This window comes from Ascaphus truei, chromosome 7, assembly GCF_040206685.1.
Source record: "Ascaphus truei isolate aAscTru1 chromosome 7, aAscTru1.hap1, whole genome shotgun sequence".
NCBI classification, from domain to species: Eukaryota; Metazoa; Chordata; class Amphibia; order Anura; family Ascaphidae; genus Ascaphus; species Ascaphus truei.
Window position 1 is genome coordinate 33935510 of NC_134489.1, and position 27580 is coordinate 33963089.

General features: G+C 42.0%; 2 protein-coding genes across 4 annotated transcripts in view; both read right to left on the reverse strand.

Moving 5' to 3' along the window:
- Nucleotides 1-1423: 1423 nt before the first annotated feature.
- Nucleotides 1424-26818, reverse strand: TARS2 (threonyl-tRNA synthetase 2, mitochondrial). 2 transcript variants are annotated; one of them, XR_012802588.1, is made up of 20 exons: nucleotides 26190-26818; nucleotides 24472-24555; nucleotides 23652-23842; nucleotides 23457-23580; nucleotides 22559-22680; nucleotides 21123-21240; nucleotides 20135-20196; nucleotides 18532-18610; nucleotides 17664-17810; nucleotides 13922-14020; nucleotides 12077-12243; nucleotides 11478-11640; nucleotides 11174-11311; nucleotides 10869-10946; nucleotides 8928-9028; nucleotides 7769-7873; nucleotides 7558-7630; nucleotides 6679-6793; nucleotides 5540-5643; nucleotides 3536-3623 (listed from the first exon to the last, which is right to left on the reverse strand). XR_012802588.1 is itself a non-coding variant. In XM_075607598.1 (19 exons), exons 1-19 carry the CDS (start codon nucleotides 26274-26276, stop codon nucleotides 3475-3477), a joined length of 2202 nt encoding a protein of 733 aa, XP_075463713.1. In that variant the 5' UTR covers nucleotides 26277-26798; the 3' UTR covers nucleotides 1424-3474. The 2 variants fall into 2 exon arrangements, 1 of the variants encoding a protein (XP_075463713.1); XM_075607598.1 differs by lacking the exon at nucleotides 5540-5643 and having other exon boundaries at nucleotides 1424-3623; nucleotides 26190-26798.
- Nucleotides 24472-27580, reverse strand: part of RPRD2 (regulation of nuclear pre-mRNA domain containing 2) — a 36136-nt gene continuing 33027 nt past the window's right edge. For both annotated transcript variants that reach the window (XR_012802585.1, XR_012802587.1), the window contains one exon: nucleotides 24472-24555. The gene's annotated coding sequence lies outside the window, so the exon portion shown is untranslated. The remainder of the gene's footprint in view (nucleotides 24556-27580) is intronic.

The window sequence follows — 27580 nt, forward strand, 5'->3', positions numbered from 1 at the left end:
TCTCTGATCTGCTTGAATTACTATTACCATTAGTGCTAATGATAGGCAAAAGTGTTGTTCTCTCTAACTGCCTATCTAAAGAGGCCCGTTATAGTTAAATCCCTGCGTTAACAATGCGTTAGGTATGACAAAGTGGCATGGCTCTACCCCACTCTCTTCCCATATTCTATGGTCTGGATGGGAGTAACGCCACCTTTTGGTATGAGATTTAACAAGAGTCAGGTTACTTGAAGCTAACATGAGACCTGCCGTTAAGCCAATACTAATGACAACCAATGGCTGTTTTTGCATATAAATAGCTTTGTGGAATAACCTCAGAGAACATACCGTCCATTATGGATGGAGTTAAGGGAGCTATGTGGATCTGCCCATGCAGCAGAGTTCTGTTCTGACCTCTATAAAGTGGATGCAACTTGTCAGTGACTCCCCGGCAGCTCTCCAAAGTCTTGCAGTGCTGAATGGGAGAGAGCTGTCTGATCACAGCGACCAAGCTCTACTGTGCGGGCAGGACACAGAAATAGGTGGTTTGGCCAGACACCAACCCGACATTTTGCTATATTTTGGGCACTGGAGCTGGTGTGGCAGAGAAATGTGGTTCACGGGCCCAAGTGGCTGTTTAATCCACTTATATGGTAGAGCCACCTATGTTGGAGAATAAGGCTGCGCTTTTATAGTCCCGGCTACGGCGCGTCACAACAAGTTGATTTAGTCTGTTGCTTGCGCCTATAGTGGGCGTGATACAGCGACCAAAATTGCTGAAGTCAGTGGAGATTGATTTTGTTTCGGCAAACGCCGCAGAATGTCAGCAGCACGTGAGCAGTTCAGCCAATGAGGGCGAACCGCTCATGGGCACGCCCCCCGGTCGCCGTCTCTGGTCTCCTACGCTATAAGCAGAAATCGCTATTACAATGGCGACGGATGACGTCACGTCGCCGTAGCTTATAAGCGCGGCTTAAGGATAAACTTGAGATTGCAATGAGTCTCTGCAAATGAGACAAAGTTGTTCTTAAGGCCACGCTTACAGTCCTGCTACAGCGCGTCGCAACAAGTTGATTTAATCCGTCACGTGCGCCTATTGTGGGCGCAACCACGACCAAAATAGCTAAAGTTAATGGAAATTACACTCTCTCACACTATAAGCAGAAATCGCCATTACGACGGCAATGGATGACGTTGCACTGCCGTAGACGGGACTATAAGCGCGGCCTAATTTATCCTATTTCTGAGGACACGCTCGGCCCAGCTAGTTTATTGTGTGTGGTCACCTTTTACTGCATCTGTGGAGTTCTATTAATGATTATTTCACCCAGGAAGTCTGTGTATGATCGAAAAGCCCCAGTAAAGAGCTTTCCTGGGGTCTGCAGCTAACACAGTAGTCCACCCAAGCACATCTTTTTACATTTCAGCATGCAGAGAAATTACATTTCAATGTTTACAACATTTTTATTAAAATAAGTAGTTGATAGGAAGTTGCCAAGCTTCATTTTCATATACACAGCTGAACTGCTCTATAAAAATGCGATTCATATAGTGCACTTCACAAATGGACTCATGTAACACACTTACGTCCCTACTAGGACTGCAAACAGGGTCACTAAGAAGATGGGATTAAAACAATCAAGTTAATTCTTGTATCTTGTATGTAGAAGGAATTGCAGGTTTCATTGCAATGGTTGAGCCAAGTTTTAAAAACCAGGACTATTTAACACTTGCATTTCAAGAAAAGGAAAATCTGATGTTTAAATTAAAGTGTATAGATTAGCCTTTTCAATCTACAAAGAACTTTTATGTTGGTCTAAAAGACATCACAAACTACAACAAGTCTGCATTTCTCCCGGGCCAAACACATCTACTAGAACTTTGAAGTACATCCCAAGAATAAAGGGCAAAACAGTTTAGCGGCAGTGTCACAGGGGGTGCAAATGACCCTCTCTTCACTCATACCCTATCCCATTGTTCTGCACATTTTTGTATATCTTTATGCATTAATTATAACAGATTTACTCCCCTGCCAATGGTCGTTCTTTAGCAGTGGAAGGTTAATATCTCTAGGAAGTCACATTCCCCTGCAAAGCACAGACTGGACACCCATGTGAAATTGAAACTGGTACAACAGACAATGCTATAGTAAAAATATCCAATAATAAGAACTTCGAAGTTAAAGCTGCAGTTCAATCAATATCCTGCATGTGTTTTTTTTAATAAATCAGTTCTGTAGTAAGAAAAAATACTTTTAGCATTTTCTGTTTTTAAAAAAACAACTTTGAAAGACCAATTTTCTTGTATTCTATTTTAACAGCCATTTGCTAAGGCATTGCCCCTTCATGTCCTGTCACAAGCCCTGGCACACCCCTTTGTCAGCCCTGCCCTCCCTCTGCACATGTCAGTGCAGGAGTGCTCATGAATATTCATGAGCTTCCACTGAGAGACAGAAGCAGAAGAAAAACATATGCGAGCTCTAATTATGTCACCAAATTTAGCCTATCAATACATGGAGAACGAATTGACCTGCAGCTATACAGTTCTTTAGGTAATTAGAGATTGCACACATGAAACTATTGAAGTAAAAAAATAAATTAAAAAAAAAAAGACAACTGCAGCTTTAAAGGGCAGCTTCTTGTTATATTTTTTGTAAAGCATGTAAAAACACCCAGTATCCAACGGTCTCTGAGACCTGATGACCTCTTGAGAACCAAAAACATGATGAATTGACACTGTCAAAGTGCCTTCCAAAAAGAAAATATATTGTTTCTCTGCATTAAACGTCACTTAAAACTGCCTCATTAGTACGGTTCATTGTCATTTGTGGTGACTGCAGTTGACTCCTGGAGTGATGCAAGTATTTTGGCAGCAGCAAGGCTCTAGAGGGGTTGGTAGTAGAGAAGCCCAACTGAAGGAAGGGAGCAAGCTGAGAATGCAGAATGTGTTGCAGAAATGACCAGTTATTCCTACATTTGTACTGGTTTCCATGATGTGAAGTAATTGCCTTCTGCAGGAATAAGGTAATTGAGAATACCGCAATCTAATACATGGAGAAGAAGACTACACTCTGGATTAAGATATGTACACTGTAATTTATTCCCGCCACCTCACGTTGCTTTTGCACTGCCTGCCATATTTGTAATACAGAGGTACAAACATTTAATCCATCCCTTTGCAGCCCGACGTGACACGTGGATATTTTGAGACGCAAAGTGTTTAACTGTTGTAGTACATACTGTGGCAACTGCAGATGAGAAGCTTGGATGCTTCTTTATTGGTACATCAGCTTACCCCATTCATTTCCAACCATAAGTGAGGAAGTGAAGGTATACCAGTAATGTCCTAGATATGATATTTTTGCACTAGTCAGACCAAGTCATTATGATTGTTTACAGTCTTCACCTGGAGCCATTACTGCTAGAGAAACCGTCCCAGCAATGTGGAGATCCACAGCCGTATCTCGACTGTGTTCCAGGAATCTGGGGCAGGGTTTCAGAACATCTCCTCGGCGTCCCTGACACGCGAGTCCCGCAGCTCAGTCAGCCTCCCAATGAGCTCAGTCAGTTGATGTTCCCCATGCTGCTTGTTGTCCCTAGTCCTCACGTTCACGGTCTTGTTTTCTTTCTCTTTCTCACCAACCACTACAGTTTAATAGAGGAATCGTATGAAAATATTTATTTTTTGACTGACCAATCTGGTTGTGGATCAGGAACTGCAAGTGTGCTATAACATTCAAGCTGCAGATTGAGTGTATGCTCATACAAAGTGTGTGACACTTAATGGCCCATATCATAAATATGTTCTTGCTTGATGGGTGTAGTTACGGGTTTGAGATATGGACAATTAAGCATTCTGGGCTGGGAAATTCAAAGTAGAAGCCGAAATCAAATAAGTTCTAAGGTTTTACAAGAAGCCGGGAAAAGGCTATGGGGCCACCTTATGTCTGGTATGTATATCTTTATTTATATAGCGCTTCACAGCAGTAATACACGTAAAAAACACACAGAACCCAGCAAGCTCTTTTTGGGAACCCCTGAGCCGCCACAAAATATATATGTATGCAAGTGTCAAAAAGGAGAGCTATTGAGCGTGGCAAATGTATACAACAAGCGACAGAGAAGCCCAATGCTACATCCAATATGACAAAAATAAACAGTAAAATACTTATATATTCTCTTGAAATAGGGTCATTTAGTTTAACCCTTTGGCCAAAGCGTTGTAAGCCTGTGAGCCACGACAGGGCAGACCCTGTTCACAGGTCCTAACAGTACCAGATAAAATACTAATATACCTCTATTAGGATTAAAATTCTCATTTACCTCTATTAGGAGGGAGAAATACCAACATTGGATATATATCCAGTAAAATGAAAGGGACCTGCTGACTTGGGAAGTGGGGAGGGGCGGGCTTAAACCCTGGGAAGGAGGAGCCACTAACTTCCAGCAGCTGAAACAGCTGAAAAGAAATTAAAGTTGTCGTGGCTCGCAAGCTTACAACGCTTTGGCCAAAGGGTTAAACTAAATGACCCTTTTTCAAGAGAATATATAAGTATTTTACTGTGTATTTTTGTCATATTGGATGCAGCATTGGGCTTCTCTGTCGCTTGTTGTATACATTTGCCACGCTCAATAGCTCAGTATCCAACGGTCTCTCAGTGGTGTGTGTGGAGGGATGCCATCTGTTGGTCACCTCTTATTTACCCCACACACACACACACACACACACACACACACACACACACACTATTTATACATATTTTCCCTAAACTAGTGCACTGGTCCAGTTACACACTTCTCCTCTTTTGGGTTTAGAGGATTTTCTATGGTATAATAATATAATTAGCTGCACCTTATTACACCTGAAGCTACTGTAGTATTAACTATGGTCGTCAGATAACGTATTATCTTAAGGTGCATTATTGAGCTTTGCCTCTGGTCCCTATCGGGGATTACCATCAACGCTGAGTTTAACCATTTAATCCTGACAAGAATTGCAGTGTGACAGTGACGGTTTATTATTATTAAAAAGGGATTATTGGTTTTTCGTTTCTTTGTTAGCTTGATTTTTTATTTTTTATTACGGTTACACTTACAATCAGTAATATATGTTTAAGTAATACTATTAAAAGTTACATCTTCATTTTTAGTGATGTGCATTAAGCTTTCTTTGAGCACCCTGCCTTGTGTGCTCACCATTTCACTGATTCACTTCCAGTTCACAGTTTGCACCCACTCATTATTATTATTATCGATTATTTCATTTGTTAATTCGTACGGCCTTTAGTTGATCACTCCCTATCACCACTCCCTTTGCTCTTTATATTATAATTAATGGCATGCATAAATTAGCATCTCATCTTACGACCTACGTCATATGTTGTGCAGTGAATCACCCAATTGTTAACGTCACAAATCAGCTGTGTGTCATTCAGCTCAGAGCCACACAAGTCCATACTATGTTAGATTCCTAAAATTCCAAACTTCTGTACACACAGTGTGGACTTCTACATCATGGCAGGCTACATACAGTGTAGGAATCCACAGCAAGTCAAACTAACCTTATGTTCTAGAAACAGATCATAAAGTATTCATAGTGCTCTAGCACTGGCAGCATCTTGCCTGTAAGACGGGATCAAGTACCTTTAGCTCTACTTCTCCACATCTATTTCAATTATAAATCAAGTGTGAATATGAAAAGAAGCACTAGCCAACGACACTGATCAAAACTGGCAATAAGTTTCGTTTCATTATTTTGTTGGCTAAAAAGAAAAGGCTGTGAGATGGGAGTTATTTATAGGAACAAAAACAGAAGCTTATCGTTTACGGTCAGCTTTTCCTTTTGCACAAAGTGAGGCTATTTGTGTCAGGCGTGGTCAGTTAAGAGACGATAAATACAAATAATGCAATGTAAACGGAGGGATACATTCACTAGTGCAGGCCTGCACAACTCCAGTCCTCGAGGGCCGCAAACAGGCCAGGTTTTCAGGATATCCCTACTTCAGCACAGCTGGCTCAATTAGTGGCTCAGTATGACAACCACTAATTGAGACAGCTGGGCTACAGTAGGGATATCCTGAAAACCGGCCCTGTTTGCAGCCCTCGAGGACTGGAGTTGTTGTGCAGGCCTGTACTAATGTGTCACACATTATCTCTAGATAACAGATATTCAAGTGAATAGTCATTAATGAGCAAGAGAGACTGGCTCTTTAGTCGCTATACTCCGAAGATGCTTATTTAAAGCAGAAGCTTCTCGAAAAATGGGAACTGTGTAAAATAAGTGTCATCTGCTTCAGAAAATAAGGGCTCCCGACAGTAGGGGAATCAGACCAGACCACTTGTACCTACTTTGTGTTGAGGAGGTAGTCACCACCCAAAAATGAAAATGAGCCCCATTTCAATCATTGGGAGCCGGACGCCTCTCTAAGCCCTACAAGACACAGGACACCCCTTCCCCCCCCCTTTGTGCAAAAAGTGCTACATGAGGCTGCACTGAAGGGGTTAAGTCCATCAATATCTGCTGGAAGGAAAGGCTAATTTCAGAACAAAATAGCATCACAGAGCCACATGATGTGCACAGGGTTGGAGGGATAACAAGGGTGCAGAAAAAAAGGCAACAAGGGGGACAAAGATGGAGATGATAGGATACATTGAGCGAGAATAAATGGGAGGCTGTATTAGAGAACTACAGATACCCTACCTAGAATGAAGTTGTACTGGGCCATTTGGGCTCTGCGTATTTTTCGGTTCAGAGAGGTTCCTGGGTCAATATTAATGTCCACCATAAATCCTTTGTCATGAATCTTCCTTTGCACCTTACAGACAAGTAGATACAATAAAGACATTTTACACGGTTGCAGATATAAGATTACAATATCATTTTAATTTCCAATTTCCCCTTCATTAATAACTCCTACGCAGGTTCACCCTTAATGGTCTAACCAAATCACTCAGCGTCTCCTTGGATTTATCCTTAAATTACAAATACCTCTATGTACAAGAATTCCTTGATGGAGGATATCCATGAGACTAAACATTTTACGTTTAGGAATCAGACATATTATATGAAATCTGAACAAAACAGAAGTATAATTTGATATTTCTTATTTATTGCCTTTTAACATGTACCAACGCTACCATTTAGATGCATTAAGTAAAGCCACTAGATTTATGAAAGGTTCCATTTTGATGTCTAAAATGAGGCTTCACCAACTTTATTCAGTACGGAGAAACGTTAAGATGATCAACTTAATGTTACACAGGGCTGTCAGTATCCACAGAGCACATGTACAGCACCATTACTGATGGACGTTTTACAAAAACAAGTACACATTTTACTTTGAAATGTGAAATATACACCTTAACACTTCTCCAAAATTGTGTCTACTCCAAATGTTCTCCAAACATAGGAAACCGCATGATCTACTGCGATGATATTATCCAAATATGGCAAAAGTGTACATTTTCATTCAATTTGTGGATCAACATTTCTAAGGATTGATAGTTCCTTAGGCACAAAAGTAGATGTGGAAGTTCACCTCTTGTGTTCCCTTGGAAGGGACAGATTTTCTGAGCTTACCTCATGGGCGTAATCCTCAATATTTATTCCCACCGATATCACCATGACCTGGAATGGTGAAAGCCATAACGGCCTGCAAAAGAAAACCAACATCTAATCCTTTCTTATGAAATTCAGAATATAGCAGACCGAAAACATCTCATTTACCAACCAGAGAGAATGACACGTTTATCAGTTTTTACACCGCACAGCTTCACATGTTTGTGCTTACCACTTCCCTGCATAGTTCTCAGCAAGGATAGCCAACATCCGTTCCACCGAGCCCAGCACAGCACGATGGATCATTACTGGCCTCACTTTTGTACTCCCATCTTTACTGTGGAAACACATGAAAGGAAACAGATGAAAGGCACAATCTTTATTGCGGCTCCTTTAAATTGCTTCTGTGTCTTTGTAAGGTGGAAGCTCCTAATCGGCATACCATGCATTGTATAGTAAACTGATCGGGCAGCCAGTTACTGAAACGGGTGTAATTCTATTTACAGGTCACAAGTATTTATACAATAATAGAATGTTCCCAACCGAGTTCTGCTATAAACAGCCACAAGAAAACCAAATGGTGTGTCCCAGACCCCTTTATATCTCTAGTACGGGTCATTGGGCCGTTAACTTTTCCGTCCCTCTTCTTACGCTTACATATCTCAGTCACTGAGCTCTCAGGACCTTCTCCAGGGCGATGTTCTGCAGCCAACTACTGTATACTTGGAGATTAATATGTGTTTTTTTTTTACGACTTTAGTAAACACAGGAGACCCTTTTAAAATACATCCGTGGCTATTGAAGTTCAGCTGTAAATAAAGCCAGGATAGCAGGCATTTCTCATTTCAGAAAAATCTTACTATTAATACTTCGTGATGAAAATATTTGCAGCGCCTCTTAAATACAACAACCATTTTGAGGTTAAAATAATGCAATGTTAGAGATCATACCAAAATAGGAAGAAAAGAAAAAACACATACAAAATCTTAGGGAGTTCTGTTTGTTAGCAGTGCCTATATTGCCAATGTATCTTGTACTTCGAATTGGTGCTATAAAGCGTGCTCTCACACCTCCAACAGGAAATGGGAAACCATTGGCTGCCAGAGGGAGGAAATGTGCACTGCAGTGCTCTCCTGCAGACAATGAATTCAAGTTTAGCAGAGCAACAACTTGTGTGAGAGCGCCCTGGGCGTTTGGCACCAGCTATCGCAGAAATAGGAGCTTGGCCAAAAGATATTAACACACATCAGATTCCCAGTAAAATAGGAAATGTTAATAGAACTGGAAAAAAAAACCTGATCTCCAACTATCTTCCTTTGTAATCCAAGTCAGAAAACCACGGACAGAACCCCTCTGAAGAAATCCGTCTCATAAGAAACACCTCCACATACCCCACGTAGCTGAGGTTGAAGCGGACCGGTAACTGGAAATCTAGCTGGATAGTGGCGCATTGGTGATATCGACCCATGGCATCCTGTATCTGGATGTCAATCTAGAATAAAGGAAGCCAGTTGACCGAAAATTGATTCTTGATTCTAAAAACACACACAGTGGTGTCAAGTCACAATGCGCTTGGGCTGACAGAGGTCACTATAGGAAATAATATGCCTTTGAAATGTATGCAGTGTGAGTCAGTGGGAGACATCCACGCAAGGACCAAGTGGTGGATTCAAAAGGACATGGATGTAAGCTCCTTCTGGCAGGGACCTCCTTTCCTATTATCTCAACTCATCTTAAAATATATGTACTCATTTTGGTATAAAATGTTATTGTCCTCCCTCCCACATTGTACTTTGGGACATGTTGCCGCCATACAAATTACAGATAATACAAATATAATAACATTTAAAAAAAAAAAAGTGTTACACAGAGGAAAGGTGGAAGAGAAAAAAGGAGGACCAATGGTGTGTTAAGAGGGAAAGAGAGAAAAGGAGGAAAGAATGACACATAGAAATTGATGTCGTAGGAAAGGAGAGATGAGAGTCACAGAACATTATATACAGTGTTTGCCAATCGGGAAACGGGACTTTCTTGCCTATGAGGACGACGAATTGCTTCCAGGAACAGGGCTGGCAGTGTGTCAGGATGACAACTGAACTCGCCCAGACAATGTTAAGCAATGCTTGTGGAACAGAGGGTGTGGCACTTCTAGAAATCCGGGTACCCTCAGGCCGAGAGGCTAAAAACACATTTTAATAAATCGCAACTCGTAAGAAGTTAGTCACTGTTCCCTACAAAGATGAGCTTTGTTTTTTTTACAAATCCACTTCCAGTTACAGTACAACATACACGCATTGCTCAAGCCTGCTTTGAGTATGGTGTGCAATTCTGGTTAAGTAATTAAAGAAACCAAGTGAGCAGAAGGACTAGGAAAAGTATGCTCAGTCGTTGAACAGGAATGTATTTGTTAACCAAAGACCTACAGTAGAAAACGTGGTTACGTGTTACGTGGTTTAGTTACAAGACTACGCTGCATTTTCTCTCATGCTAATCACATAAACCCTTGTAAAAGTATCAGGCATTGTTCTAAACACAGGGACTTATTAAATGTGGCCGCTACTGAACATTCTCTGAACTTTCCCTTAAACCCAATATCAAAGGGATCTCAACAGTAAACTTCCTTCAATTACAAATGGGGGAAAAAAACAAAACCTTTAAAAACGACAGAATTCCCTTAGTATATACAGTGATTGTCTTAGATTAGAGGGCAAATTCATTTAGCTCTCTGGAGGCCGTGGTGCGATCTGTTACAGGTGCTACAAAGCATGTGAATATTATACAAAACATATATGATGCATGATCCTGAGCCTGAAAGGACTATTAGGAGTGTCAGATCCAGTAACTTGGGATGCCCCAACAGGGGTCTAGGACATTGCCAAAATGGGTGATATGACCAAAAAAATTCTGGTCAAGACGTAGTAATCTTGGATGCTACGATGACTTCTTAGTCATTAAAATGACCTTTTTTGCAACTCATTGAATGCCTTCACTTTTTGGTGTGCTTGACTCCATTTTTCTTGGCCTGAGGCACATAGATTGTCTGTTTTGTGTTTCCTAGAAGTCTATTATACAAAATCGGAGCAATCTACGATTATTCCAGTAATCAAAATCCTTGTCCAGAACTGCAGAGACCTTGTATTCTCTGGTGAATTCAATTGTACTGCCAGAATCATGAATCATACATTTGGAAAACCATAAATGATTGGAAATTATGAAACAAATGCTAAAGAGACTTGAGTAATTGAATTCTATGAAGATTACAGCACAGCTAAGTAGGATTCATGCATGGTACCATGTTACACAAGTGATCCAAAAGTGTGGTAAACTCCTACCTTTGGTCCATAAAAAGCCCCATCTCCTGGGTTCAGCTCCCAAGGTAGACCAAAGCCATTCAGACTTTTCTCAAGTTCCTCAAAATAATAATAATAATTTAAAAAAAAAAGATGGTCAATGGTACATCAATTAAATATACATTTTAAAAAGGGTATAGGAACATGTTAGTTCTATGTTTTTTTAAGTGCATTAGAGAGCAACGGTTGCCTGCAGGCACAATATAATGATGATTGAGGTGGTTCTCAGTCAAAGCATGACGAGAATAAAAGTTGTACCTTGCCAACATTCATGGAACGTACCTTACCTCCTCCGCTTTCTGCCAGACCTCCAGCTCTCCCAGGAACTGTTCTGGTCGTGTAGCGAGGTAGAATTTGAATGTGAATCCAAAAACAGAATACACAGCCTGGAGAAAGTCCAGACAGCCATTGATTTCTCCTTCAAGCTGTTAATGAAAGATAAGACATAAATCATCTAAAAGAAGGCACAGGAGAGTATATATAAACACAAATTCAAAAGGATATTGATGCATGAGCTTTTCAGATCATGTGTTTCCCTTCTTTTAATGTCTTCGATGTCCGTGTCTTTAACAATTACACTGCAGCACTCACCTGATCCATCGAGCAGAATATATGGGCATCATCCTGTTGGAAGCGACGGACCCGTGTAAGTCCGGACAGGGAGCCTGAAGGCTCATTCCTGTGCAGCACCCCAAAGTCCGCCAGCCGCAGAGGAAGCTCCCTCCATGACCGAGGCCGGTGATCAAACATCAAGCTGAGGAGTCAAATACATAAGGGCTTCTTACGGGATATATGTGGATCACATTTCTGGGATATGGAAAAAAAACTCCAAAGACATAATTGTGACAGTGTTATTTTCCAGCAGTAGAGAAATTGCAGAAAGTAAGTCTTCTCTCCCTCCCCCCCACAAACTCATTAATATTATATCCCTAATATTCTGTTGAATCTAGGTCTCTACAATAACTAATATGAGACACAATGGAAAGTATTGGTGTCATATTCACACTCCCAAAAATTATGAGTGCATGGGAAAATATGCACATAGGGGTAAAAGCCCACAGATCAAATGTTAAAGATTGTTTTAAGACCTCAATGCATTGGAGGCTACAGCAGCGAATCTGTTCAAGATAATAATGCAGGTTGGCAGGCTCTGCGTTCCCCAAGCTTTGCAGCCAGTAGACATGACTCACCAGTGTCCAGGGCAATTCATGGGCTTCAGAGCGAAGGTTTCTTCCTCCACGTTGAACGAGAACATATTCTTGCTGTAGTGCTCCCAGTGGCCAGAGGTTTCCCACAGTTTGCTGTTATACATGTTTGGTGTGATCACCTCTGCGAAACCGCGCTTCTTATACTCACTCTGCAGGGGGTGATGCAGAAAGCAGACAGGTGAAGCTCAGACTGGGCGTTTATTGTGGTTATTCAGGGATAGAAACTGGGATAGTGTGTATGGCGGATCCTACACTCTGGCCGGACCATTAGAAAGGAGTCATAAATTGCACATCCACAGGTGTTTGTCACTCAAGCATATGTTTGTAGGTCTGCCCAGTAAACAAACACAATGCTGTTTCTAAGCAGCAGGACTGGCTGCTGTTTTTACAAAGTATTATCATATTTGGCTTCTTCATTTAATTTAACCGCTCAAGCACTTCTAGATTTGTTATATATTGGATGTGCTGTGTGTCTGGTAGTTATTACCATTGTCTGTTCTTCAGTTTCACTAATAACAAAAAACAGTAGTATTATGTCATCAGTTACTCCAATTAGATTGTAAGCTCTTCGGGGCAGACGCCTTTTCCTAAATGTTACTTTTATGCCTGAAGCACTTCTCCCCTTTGTGTGTTATTTATATTGTGTTATTTATATGATTGTCACGTGTATTACTGCTGTGCAGCGCTATGTACATGAATGGCGCTATATAAATAAAGACATACATACTCCATCAATGAGGCCTTATATATATTGCTAATTAGCACAGATTCTTAAAGGAGCCTTTCACTGCATAATAGTGTCAGTTAAGTGTTGTCCTCTGCCATTACCCACCATATCCTTATTAGCGAACCTATAAAGATAAGAGGGGGGGGCTTTGCCTGTGCATACTATGGTTGAACACAGTGACATCAGACAAAAGGGAGCAGCCAGAGGAAAACAAACCCCTCCGGAGTCTTAGTTCCCCATGTTTTCTACCTTACTTTAAAAAAATATATATTAATATATACTTAGACATAGAATTTTGATTTAAAAATAAAAAAAAAGAAGCAGGGCAATAATCACCTAGATGTAACCCCTTCAACTAAAATAGAAAGTCAGTCATCACCACTAATATAATCATACTAAAGCAAAAAATAGAAATGGTGCACGCAGGTAAGAGGATCTCCCTAAACCCTCCGAGAGTACACAGCACTCTGCACACAAAAAACGACACGATGATTAATCAAAAGGTGCTCCAATTGTACATGGTGAGAACACACCGGGCGATGTATAACATATACAGGGTAATGTTAGAAGATAGTGCTCCAAAATTCCCACTATAAAGATGGAATGCAGTGATAGGGACAAAACAGGAGGACAGAGGACACAAACATTCACATAGGAAACAATAGCACTAGTAAACACCAGAGCTACAAACTCTGTATAACAGCCAGGACAGCTAACAATAGCGCAGAGGAAAAACTGTCCAACTACAAGGGGAAGATTGAAGGGGTAAGTACCAGAGGGGGGGACAAAGATAGATTCCCATTATAGCCCATCATCACAGGATACCCCAAGGGGGATTGTGCCAATGTGTATATCTTATTCATCGTCTGGTATTTTCTCCCCATGTACAATTAGAGCACCTTTTGATTCATCATCTGTGTGTCAGTTTTTTTGTGCAGAGTGCCGTGGGTACTTTCTCTATTGTGTAACCCCTTAAACATATCACTGTCATTAGTACACTTTGGTTCAAAAACAGACTGTCTCTTTAAATCCTTTCCATAGTATGACATGCTCAACCTCTATTCTTCTAAAGCGGTACAGTATTGCACAGAAAGTATTACCTTTATAAAGTCTATCAAGACACTGTAGATATGTGCTCCTTTAGGCAGAAAAAAACAACTTCCAGGACTCAGGTCATGGAAGAAAAATAAACCCTGGTCCTAGAAATAAAAGAGATTCTGTATTGAGTTAGGCAAATATAAATAGTACGTGAGAATTGACTGTATTTAGCAACAGACTGTTAGGACTTATTTCTGCAGAAATACATTGCGGCATTAAGGGATAAACATATCAATTACATGCAACGGCAAGAAATGTATAGGGAGGGTCCCCATCCTGATCAGAACTTCTTCCTTCCACACCAAACAATACAAGGTAAAAATAGATTTGTTTTCGTATTAAAGACCGAATTTTCAAGGCTCAGTAATGTGCTTTAATAAGCTTGTTTCCCACACACTCCATTCATATCTTATACCCAACATTGTGACCTCTGACCAATACGCTATCTGCACTAAACCGCTGACAATGTCCACATAGAGTTACAACTGAACGAATACACTCAGCATGATCATTTTAAATGTCTACACTAAGAATACAAATATTTTCTGTTTAAATGTTGTTTGATGTTTCAGAAACTGTCAGGCCTGGGGAACCAGAGTGAAATGATAGAATAGTGAAATAGATGCACTATTGAGATGTGTGTGTATGTGTATATGTATATGTGTGTATATGTGTATGTGCAGTGTTCGACAAATCACCCAAAAATCTACTCGCCCAACCAAAAAATCTACTCGCCACCTAGTCCCGCCCCCAACCCCGCCCTAGTCCCACCCCCAACCCCGCTTTAAAATAAAATATATAAATAAAATACATTTAATAAATTCCTAGCCAGAACAACATTAGTTTTTGACATAAATGAATTTATTGTATTACATTATACTACAATTAGTCCTTGTTACGTGTGTGTGTGTGTGTGTGTGTGTGTGTGTGTGTGTGTGTGTGTGTAAATGTCAGATCTAGAAATAAAAGCCAGGTGTGAATGACTAGTTTCCTGAACCCCTTAACCAGTGTCTGGATGCCCCCGCTTCATAATATCTAAAGCAGCAATCCCGCCTGGGATCTTACCTGATCCGCAGTCCCTCAATGTCCAGGTACCTTCATTCCCGCAATGTTTTACATTGGAGGGGGGTGTTCCCTACCTGTCTTCTGGGTTAGGGGGGGTTCTGATGTCTTCCGTGTGAAGCTTGAGTCAGATCTGGAAGAAAGCAGTATAGGTTATTGCGGTGTAGTATAGGGCTGTTAAGATATAAAGGGTAAATAAGAGATCCAGAGTGTAAGAGAGAGAAACACAGAGAGAGAGACACAGAGAGAGAGACACAGCGAGAGAGACACAGCGAGAGAGACACAGCGAGAGAGACACAGCGAGAGAGACACAGCGAGAGAGAGACAGCGAGAGAGAGACAGCGAGAGAGACAGCGAGAGAGAGACAGAGAGAGACAGACAGACAGAGAGAGGGAGGGGTAGAGAGAGACACACACACACACAGAGAGAGAGACACACACAGAGAGAGAGACACACACACACACACAGAGAGACACACACACACACGGAGAGAGACACAGAGAGAGAGAGAGATGAGACACACAGAGAGAGACACAGAGAAAGAGAGACAGAACGAGAGAGAATGAGAGAGACACAGAGAGATAGAGAGAACACACACAGAGAGAATGAGAGACAAAGACAGAGAGGGCAACAGGGAGAGGGTGAGGGCGACAGGGAGAGGGTGACACAGGGAGAGGGAGACAGGGAAAGGGTGAGGGTGACACAGGGAGAGGGCGACAGGGAAAGGGTGAGGGTGACACCGGGAGAGGGTGACACACACAAACACTCACACAGACACACTCACAGACTCAAACACAGACTCAAACACACAAACACTCACTCACACAAACACTCACTCACACAAACACTCACTCACACAAACACATACACTCACACAAACACATACACTCACAGACACATACACTCACAGACACATACACACACACACACACACACAGATACACACACACATACAGACACACACAGAGACACTCACACACACCCACTCACACACACCCACTCACACACACCCACCCACTCACACACACAGACACACACTCACACTCACTCACAGACACACAAATACACACACTCCCACCCACACTCAGACACACACATTCATTGGAAGGGAGGGGGCCTACCTGTTCCTCCAGGTCCTGCTTGTCCTCCACATGCTGCTCCACATGTCAGGGGATCGGGCAGGAGTTGCGGTAGGATCGGGGGGGGGCAGCGGGAGGATGGGGGGGCCAGCGGGAGGATCGGGGGTCAGCGCGGGGATGGGGGGCCAGCGGGAGGATGGGTGGGGCAGCGGGAGGATTGGGGGGCAGCGCGGGGATGGGGGGACCAACACGAGGATCGGGGGGCCAGCGGGAGGATGGGGGGGCTAGCGGGAGGATCGGGGACCAGCGGGGGGACAGCCGGACAGGCGCACGGCCACCAACCTCCCCGATGGGAAACGTGGCAAGCCGCGCGTGCGCCCAGGCTGCAGCCAGGAGGGGGGTCAGGCAGCCATGCTGGGAACAGCCGCACGGGCCACACCAACCTCCCCGATGGGAAACGTGGCCGGGAACATTGCCAACCCCCCCCCCCCCCCTCTGCAGCGCGTGCGCACGCGCACCCCCCTCCCTCTACCTCCCGCCAGGCTGCTTCCCTTCTTCCCCGCTCCTATTACCCTGCCCGCGCGGGTGCCAAAAGGAGCGTGGGACGGAGGGGAAGCGCCTACCTGGTCTTCCAGCCCTGGGCAGCAGCAGCCACGGGGACCCCCCCCCCAGCCTACATCCGGGGACCCCGGGATCCCCCCTCCCAGCCTATATCCGGGGACCCCCCCTCCCAGCTTACATTCCTATCCGGGGACCCCCCCTCCCAGCTTACATTCCTATCCGGGGACCCCCCCTCCCAGCTTACATTCCTATCCGGGGACCCCCCCCTCCCAGCTTACATTCCACCCCGGGCAGCAAGCTGGCATCGGGTGCAGGGGGAGGGGCTGACCCAGAGCTGCCAGCCGGCCCTCTTCCTCCCGTCAGGCCAATCAGGGAGGCAGATAACTTATTTATTTATTTAAAAAAAAAAAGAAATTGGCGCGAACGGGGAAATTTGAGCGCGAGCGGGGGAAATTTTTAAAAATACACGTGTGCTGCTTGGGCCAATATTTACACGCCCGGGGGTTAAATCCACCCGCCCCGGGCGAGTAAATATATAGGATTGTCGAACACTGTGTATGTGTATGTATGTATGTGTGTGTATATGTGTATGTGTGTGTATGTATGTGTGTGTATGTATGTGTATCACATCTCAGATAAATTATGGTGGGTAAAAAATATGACAAAGACCCTCCCCCCGTATAGCATACAGCAAATGAGCACAGTCACATGTCTCAGACAGGTCTGCAACCCTGCTTTTCCCTGTTATCTCCTAGCATACAGTGCTTCCACTGCAGAAAGGGATTCTGGGAAAGGACATGTAAATGAGCACACAGTGTCACCTTTTGCTCATAGGGGTTCATGTCAATATGGACTTGTAGCGAAAGATGACACTGTGTGCTCATTTACATGCCCTTTCCCAGAATCCCTTTCTGCAGTGGAAGCGCTGTATGCTGGGAGATAACGGGGAAAAGAAAGGTTGCAGACCTGTCTGAGACATGTGAATGTGCTCACAATGTGATTATTTTAATTTGCTATATATGTATATATGCCGTCTTTTTACCCTCCCTATTTTGCGGTGATCCCGACTGCTGGCTTCTTCCTGTGCACTCTCCCAGTCTTTTAGCTGTTTGCCATCAGGAAATGAAATCCCATGGACCCTCTGCAATGCCTCTTGCGTAGGGTCACCTCTCCAATGGGATGAAGAGTTCTGTTATGAAAGGGGAGAATGGCTTCAGCATAAGAAAGCAGCACCTGTGTTAAAGGCTTTCATTGTAACAGTACCAAGGAAAGCAGGCAAGCAGTTCATGCGGTGAACAGTTACCCTCAACTGTCCATGAGAAATATCTAGATCACTCATTTCCCAGCCTCATTATCTCAATTGATATGGCCATAGACCATGCTACTAAATCTGCACGTTATTACAAGTGGCTTAGAATGTAGTGTGGCTGTTTTAAGATCGATAATATTCATTTATACTACAGGGTATATTACAGGGTTTTCTCTTCAAGGTCCTATTATTACATGGAACCAAAGAATAAATAATGAAATTTATAGGCATATACTTTATGCTGCGACTTCACAAGGAGTGCCTACTGAAGCACCACAATACTGTGGTACAAAGCAAGGATATTCCAGCTCCAGCACAGGTGGTCTTCGACTGAGCCACCTGTGCTGCAGCTGTGATATCGTTAAAACCTGATCTCTTGGGGGGTACGGGGGGAGAGAAGAGTCTTGAGGACTGGAGTTGAGAACCCCTGTGCTAGCACAAAAAAATGCAACCAGAACACTTCTAGTCTGAGCACTAATAGAATGAGTTCACAATAAGGTTTCTCTCTTGGCATCAACTTTGGCCTTAGTTTTTGCGCAGATAATGTCATGTTTTGCAGAGTCAAAATAGGTCAGTGCTGCAGCTTGAGGTTCACACTGACCTTAATGAGTTTGAAGGCTTTGACTTGTCCTGTATGTCTGACGTGGGGGCCTTGGCAGAGGTCAACCAGCGACCCACACCTGAAGTGTAGTTGTGGAGGGAGAAGAAATAATCGTCACCCGCAAGTAAAGCAAAGAAGAGTTGCATATGCCAAACATGTCATCCAAGTCCTTGCAATGTCCCTAGTCTTGGTGAAACCTACTGCATACCTTCCAAGCACATTAGCCGTGATTGTGCCACCACACTACCGGCCTAAAAATCCTCGCCCTTCTACACACTCCATAGGTAATAATATTGATATGCCAAGTGGAGTTACACATTACAGTAATATTTACGACAACCCAGGGTACTACTTAGAACGTAAACTTAGATTGGATCATGCAAAACGTGACGGTCAACGGAATGACCCATGCTGCCAGCGCTGCGACGTCAGATGATGCCGAAGAAAAGGTAAGCGGGGGAGGAGGAGAGAAAAAGGTTTGCTCTCCCCTGCATTGGAGTATGTTGTTAGCAGTGTTGTCTCTATAGAAGGATAAAACATTTTTAATGCCCCGATGGAGCACCCGCGTCTAGTGCTAATGAACCCCCTTTTTTCCAATGCTCTACAGAGCCCATCAATAGTAAATCTATTAAAACGTTTCTACTAGCCCGAGGATTGCAGACTTTCCCTGTGCATGCATTTGGTTAGATACTTCACAGCTTGAAACCCAGCAGGTACAGTGTGTGTGTAAACACAATATAAGTACACTGGTCTGATTTGTGGTCTCTGGTATCACATTTCTTCTGAGTATGAACATCTGTAGGTCTGAATCATTTGCACGGTATGCCTCCATGCTGGGGAGCTGTGTGGTATTGTCTTAGAAACACAGAACAAAAGGGTGCCTACTGAAGAGACGCGTAACTAAATACATCATTCGGAGCAATTAATTGCTTAAGGCTATGGCCCCAGTCCTCCTTGCGGCGCGCACAGAGACTACAGTCGTGATTAGCGGTCTGTAAGGGAGCGCGGGGGCCATGATGGGGCATATCTGCCCTGTCTGACTGCGCACCAACCACGTGACGCATTGCGGCACGGGAAGACAAAATTCTTGTCTTCCCTGCCAGTGTATGCGTCACAGCGCTTTGCGCGCCCACACACACACAGCCACTGGGGCCTGCCCCATATGCTGTGCGGTGTGGCGTGCACCGCCCTGACCACTGGGGACTCAGGCTTACAATAAAATGTTCTGCTGATCGCTAGCAGGGGTTGTGGTATATACAGAGGAGCAAAGGGATAACATTAAAGGGGCATTTCCTCCATTTTTATTTGTTTGTTTTAATAAGCGCAGCAGTTCCTTGCCTTTACAGCAATGCAATTATCTAAGCTGCCGATCGCTCTGTCCTCCTGTGATCAATCGGTGAAGATCCTGCTTCTCATATGGCTGCCTATTCTAAAGGAAGTCGTGTCGCTTCCTAAATAGTTGCTATAGCAATCCAAGGAAGCTTACCAAGAAATCTTTGATTTCTACACTTATAATGTCTCAAATGATGTTACTTCACTATATCGTTCAAGTCCTTTTAACATAAGCTATGCAATGTTACACGTCCCCCTGGCTCTTCAGTACCTGTATACTGTAGTAGAGGTATCCACCTTCTCCTCAATGACACGTACTTTAAATTTGTTGTACTGCCAAAAAGAGAGAACTTAATTACTCCGTATATAAATCTGCAGTGCAGGACTAGCATCTATACAGGTTCCAGAGCAAGCTGAATTATTTTCTTGCGGTATAATTAGAATGCATTTTTAACACGCCAACATATTCCGTAGCGCAGTACAATAGGGTAGGAGGACAAAAAACTATAAAATAACAAACGTTAACATACATTGATAGAATAGATAAGGAGAGCCTGTCCTAAACAGCTTGCAATTTATAAGGAAGAGTAAGTGGAAACACAGGGTACAGGGCGATAGGAAGGTGGGTGTGTTTGGGATTGCTGCTTGTTATTTGGAGTTGGTGAGGCAGTGGGATTGTGCAGAGGTAGACCTGCGAGAGCAGGTAATGTCAGAAGATGGAAATGATTCAATATACATCTGTAATACTTTACCCAAAACCAGTAACAGAGCAGTTGTAACGTCAGCAAATTGCTGACACCCTTTGTTTGCCACAAGGCTGTAGCCGTTGCTGCGATTAGGGTGTCATCTCCAAGAGAGTTCGAGGTAAAGCTTTTAGTGAACAAAGCATAATTGTCTGTTGTGCATAAGCTTCCAGTTCAAATTAGGAACCCTTGTTTAGTTGACTGAACTAGTCCTGAAACCTTATGAACGACATGATGTATCATAAGGATTTAAATTATTTGGGGTTTTCATTTTCCTGCCTATTTACTGGCTAAGAGTTTAGTGTTACTCAAGGTCACATTCCAGGCACAAGATGCGATGAGCTAGCTTTATTCTGTTTAGTCTTGGAGTAGTAAACACATCTTGCTACAGCACAGCCAAATATTGGATAACCCCAAGGACAGAACAAGATACAATATCTGCTAGCTGGATTTGACATGGAAACACGGAGTCTGTGGTACAGAAAGTTACGTAAATGATTGTTTCCATATTGTTACCTTAAAGAGTTCCAAAAGGTCTTCTCGTGTCGCTTCAACTCTCTGGAAGGGAAGCTTCTGTCGGACAATATCCTTACAGGCCCCTTCCAGGTCAGGGAGGTCACTGCCCAGCACAGTGCTACAATGAGAAGCAGAGAGCAAAGCAGATAATGTTATAACTTGTGAGATTTCTAACATAGAAAAGGCCACCATGTTATGGATATCAATAAAATGGAAGGGATTACATATTTAAAGGTTATAGGAAATCAAGTCAATAATGGGACTTGTGATCGCATTTGCAGCAGAGCTGCTAAAGGAGCTACAGGCTTTCCCAGAAATTAATAGCCTAAGACAGGGGCGCAGGGTTTACAGAGGCCCCGCGCTCTTCCCGAAGGAATTTAAATGAAATGCCGGGGAAGCGGTGAATGCCTCTGTAACTTCACTTACCTTGGCTCAGACGGCTTCTGGCGCCGCGGCGTTGCCATGGCAACGTGACATGATGTCAGAACGCCGGAACCAAGGTAAGGAGGTGCGGGGGGAGGATGGGGGGAGAGCCAGCAGGGGTGCAGGGGAAACCTAAGACACTGGAAGCTTCAACATTATATATAAAAATATCTGAGCATTTCTTTAACAGATGAAATGAGGAAAAAGGATAGTTGGAGCTTAGAAAAAAAATGAAGTCTTGCACTTAAGTTATTTTTAAAGCCAGCACACAGTAAAGCAACAACAACATATAATTTGTGATATGTTATTCTTGTGAACTATAGGATGCTGCAAACGTATTTCCACTTGCTGCAGGGTCACAAATGTATCAGCCTCACAACAAGGTCACGCCTCAATGTTCACACGGCTCGTGGCAATTTTGCAATTATACAGGTCAGCTAGGTTTTCAGAGGAACTTCTGCAATTTCCATCTCGTGATGCACCTTTCCATTTCCGCTTTATTTATGGAAACAGGTTGTTTCCTCCAAATTGATTTCACATTCAAACTGGTGGGATTCTGTGGTGGTGACGACAGCTCTTTGCACGTCTGATAACTCATGTATAATTTCTCCTTGTGTCCACACTGACACCTAGAGGCGTGCAAGTGATACAGCAGCCTAACGCCAGTATGTTCGCCATTATTCCCAGTTGTATATTATACTATGTTCCCGTGACATTTGAAAACTCGTGTCTGCCGATTTTGAGTCGGTATATAATTGTTCCCCAACAAATTGGTGGTGGGAACGGGGATTACATCACAAAAAGTGCTCCTGAGTAGAAAAATAAAAAGCTTTACCACAAGTTGACTTTCAAATCTATACTTTTAAATCTAAATTGCGTATGCAACGAAGGGACGACTGTTTATTCCTAAACCCAGAGCACTGCTACATAGTGTACAAAACAAAAACACAGATCAAGTCACTGACACAGAGGCAAATAACTTCTCATGTGGGCAGGTGGCTCTGAAGGGTTACCAGCTGGGTAGGTGGATATCATAAAAGAACCCATTCTCTGTACTGGGTCCGTGGCACAGCAAGCCTCCATAGTACTGCTCCAGAGCCACGCCGAGGATGTGAGCACTGGAGTGCCAGAACACCTGCAGGGGAAATGGAAGAGGCGGGGGTTAGGTTTCCAGAAACGATACCAGCTGAAAATATGTAAGGAACATTTTGCCCACCAGATCATGTAACCTATGTACTCCAGGACATACTTGAAAACGAGAGGTAACTCTGAAATGTATTACTTCCTGGTAAAATATTTTATAAATAAATAATAAATAGATTTGATTTAAATCCTTATTTAATTATTTCAAACCATTATTCTCGTGCTTTAATGCCTTATTTACGAATACCTTGGTTATATCCCAAGCGTTTAGGATATATTTGAATCATTTATTACTAAAAGCAAGATGAATACGTCTGTTCATCATAACGTTATTTATCCATTGCAGTTTACGTCCTACAAACTAGATATTTTTAACAAATTACAATTGGTACTCATACCTATCTCAGAGGGATGAAGGGCTGAATTGACCTTGCCAGGATTCAAATCCGTGACAGAAGTTTGCAGACACATTTTACAATAACAGAGGAGCCTTCCATAGGAACTGCCCTAATAATTTGAATTTCTAGAGTGTGGATATTCTCAAAACTCATTTATGATACTGCCATGAATACCCTTATATTCTCTTGTTTTGCGAGAATCCAACATTGATCCTTAGAAACAAAGGTCTCAGATCACATTCACTTCTGCATTGTCATGGTTAAAACAATAAAATAAGATTATTAGTACAGCAAGTAAAATGTAACCAAGTGTAATATTGTGGATATATATGTACTAGTGCAATCTAATGTAGTAATTAAGTTAACTCACCGCTTGACCTACAGGGGAGTCAAACTTCATAAGTTCCACAGTTGAATCTTCTTCCAGGGGTCTATTCAGATCATACACAGCTCCATTCACCCTGGCAGCAATGGCATTCTGAGCTAGACCTGGCCTGCAAGAAAACACAGTCAGTATCTACTGGAATTTATTGTTTGGCTCACTTTCAGAGGTTTTCTTAATTACCCAATTTGTAAGGCTACTTCATAAGGTGTGGTTTTCCAGGACTCCCCTCCCAGTTCTCTCCCATCAGGTAAGGAGATCTTAATAGGCCGGCTTTCTTTCGATACTTTTTCGTCAAACCTGGCTTCATATCGCGCCTTCAGCTTTTCGAAGCATTGCAATCTCTCAGCAATAAAGTCAGGCAGGGATTTGGGCTGTAAAACAAATAGACACTAAATAGACACTAGAAACATAGGAGCTGCCACAGCTAAACTATAGAAGGAGCTTGCTAGTAACTTCGCTGACAAATGCTTGGAAGAAAAAAAAAAGGGGGGGAGGTGGGAGCGGAGAAGCAATTCACTGAAAAACAAAATTCTTATCCTGAATTATGTGGGGGAACAATACTGTCTCCGAGTGATCAACAGCAATATCCCCTCAGTAAACAAACATGTCACAACATATATACACATACATACACATATACACACAGTATATATAAAAGGTGTGCACAGAATACTGGGAATTACCAAAGCTATAACAATTGCAAAATATCAATATATTATAGCCAGAAAATAATATAAAGTATAAACCAGATATGCATACTAGCACAGTAAAATTCACCCTTTGGCTCTACAACACTAAATATATGCGAGGGTCTTCACTCACCTCAGCGGAGCTACAAATGAAACTGGAACAAACACTATTAAAAGACGCCACACATGTATACTAAATTGACATTTATGATTTGGTGGCATTACTGATAACAGCAAATATTAGTTGCTTACATAAACTGTAGGCAAGTACACCAAACACCACAATTCATTGCATAAGTGCACAAACTTGCCTGTGTATCTGCATGCAGATTTGTATCCGAGGGTTTCTGCTTCTCTCTTGCAGGACCTGTCTCTGAAACCGCTTCTGATGAGCTCTAAATAAAAATATAATACAAGAAAATCTTAAATAAAATGTAGATGGCTTCCTTTTACCAATAAATGAAAGAACAGAATTGCCTTAAAATGTTAGTCTACAGATGCGAAGGCATATTGTATCTACAATTCTGTCCAGCAATTTATTTCATTTATGAAATCATCTGGTCACACATGCTTTAACTGCTGCTTTTAGCATCTGTGCACTGCAGGAGTGTAGCTGCCATTAGTAAATCCCCATCAGGACTCAGAGGGCCACTAATGTCAAAAGTATCTGATAACCAACATCATGAAGTCTCAAACCACAAGCCTCTGGGGTTTTTACGAGACCAGGGCCCCATGCTGAACACATTGGTGCTTGAATATCTATGACAGGTTTAGGTCCATCTCTGTAAATTCTTCATAAAAATAGGTTAGTGAAAAGTGCCATGGGCCCTGTAGAGAGCTCCCTTACACCATTATTTAATGTGCCATGAAGCTGCTTCCTCATACTAGAGAATATTTAGTCCAATTTATTTGAATGGAGATTAACTTGTCCTCAGCATACTAAAAAGGGCCCTTAACCCCAATGAAAGCACAAGGTATAGTGGCTACTAGTTGGGAAAATACTAGCATTTTAATGCCACTTTTTGTACCCAAGGATGAATAAATGAATAAACAGACTCCCAGCAAATTACCAAGTGAACTATTTATTGTATTTTATGAAGTCAGCTATGTATTGTCTGATTTATCATTGCAGTTTGCATTATGGTCTATTAGGAAATAAAAATAAACGAAAAGCGATGAATGGTTAAAAAGGTGTACAGTTGCACAGATGCCCCAGTAAACCAAACACATTCAATGATTCTTTATATTTCTATTATCGCCCTTCATATAATTAGCAAATTGAACGGATACTGTTTCTTTTATCTCAATAGGACGAGAGCTGCAAGTCATAAAATGGAACAGAAAACAACCATAATAGACAACTATTCCTTTGAGAACTTTATTACGTTCCTATGTTAATGATACATTTCTCCAATACTAGTGCACACTATAATGGAAAAACTACAACTGGTTTTGCCTCACACTAGTAATGTGGGAGCACAAAATGTTGGTGGAAAATGTATAAATTTAACTTACTGTTTATGACACCCAATTACCCTACCCAGTCACTCATTATGATCCTATTAACATATACATGCCATGCAATACACAAGAAAGAAATCCAAGTGTTTAATTCATTGACAGATTAATGTCATCTCTAAGTGATATAGGAACAGTGAAAAGTAGGAGTTAAATTGTTGAAAGATACTAATCACTCGTGGACCTCCAATAAGATCGACAAGAACAAAACCTTTATCTATTCACATAATTGAATTTACCTTTGCTCTGTTAAAAAAATAAAAATCCCAATTTTAACAAATTAAGATTAACTCATTGGTTTCACAAAATAGTAAATGCTGAATCAATTATAATATAAGAAAATTATACTAAAATCTTTACATATTCCTCAAAACATTAAAAAAAACACTTGATCAAATCCAGAATGTATTAAAATCTGAATACATTTGTTTAAAGAAGGTCATTTCCTTGTGCAGAATTCGGGGACACCAATGTAATGACAGTCACATCGTATGAATAGCACGAAACTAACCCTGCAGAACGAGTTGTTACAACCCACACAACCAAAGGGCTGCACTTTCATAAAACCACTCTTCTTGAAAAGCGCTAATAGCTTCATAGTCAGTATCCGACCATCACACCAGGAGCATGCATGTCCCCTACACCCACAGCGCTGCCATGACACTTTGAGCCCCGCCCCAGTCGCGCTCTCATTGGTCAAACCTTAAGGAAGCTACAAGTTGGCTGGTTGCTCTATGAGCAAACCCCTCCCACGTGCAGCTCTCTAACTATCCCTGCAGAAAACTGATCACAGCAAGCTAGTTCCGCATACACAGCCTGCTATGTGCCTATAAAACCTAAACACACACACATATCCATAGCACAAGCTGTTGTAGTGAAAGCTGCCGTAACATCCATATAATTACAGCTACCAGGGCAAGCACCAATTCTGTATTTATCAACCGATAATGTAGAGGAAAACCAGGAGCAGAAGCTGGTTGCATTTATCTTCACTTCCCAAAATGAAGTGTAATGCCGAGATTCTTAATAAAAAATTGTTACTGAACAATCCGTTGTAATAATTGTATTACTGTATTGTTCCATCAGTCTATACCGGATCCAAAAAAAGAGCGTATTTCTAGTAATCTGCAGTGTTGCAATCTGCATTTGTACTACACATTAAAATAAAATATGTACATCGGAAAAATATAAACTGCTATACAATTAGGTTGGCAAGGTCTATACTGTACTTGTTAAAAATCAGACTGTTTGGCATATGGCTGTATTGCATCATTTCACTAATATGATGCCACCACGTGGCCAATAAAACTACTGCATGCACGGTTTTAAGTACAGTACAGAATCCAGAGCTCTATTCCTTCAAATTATTTGTCCCCACAGGAGTTAAGCAGGTGGTCCAAACTTGTGTTATATAGAATACGAAATAATTTTTAGATGTTAAAAGCTAGATCACCATTCCACTCTCACACTCTTTACAGTAGTACAATCTGCTTCCTATCCTACTGTTGCCTGCAGTATTATAAACCACTAACCCATTAGTTTCACACAAACCAAAAAAAAGTGTGGTATATATATATTTTATGATCACCATGTACCTCTGTTACCCAAGGTCTAATAAAACAAAACAAGCTCATTTTCTAAAACCTTAACAACAAATAACCTTACTTCTACCTACCACTTGGCATCAGTTATAAATGATAAATGAATATATGTGACTCACTTTAACAGAATTGCCAGCAGTTTCAATATCTACTACAAAGAACAAGTCAAGTCGGAACACAACCCCACACATACATATATGTCCATGTATTTTAAAGCAAATTGATATTGTGGTATATTTCTTTTTCTAATGTCCGGTACCGACACCATTACATGCATACGGCAGATGTCCAACTCAAAATT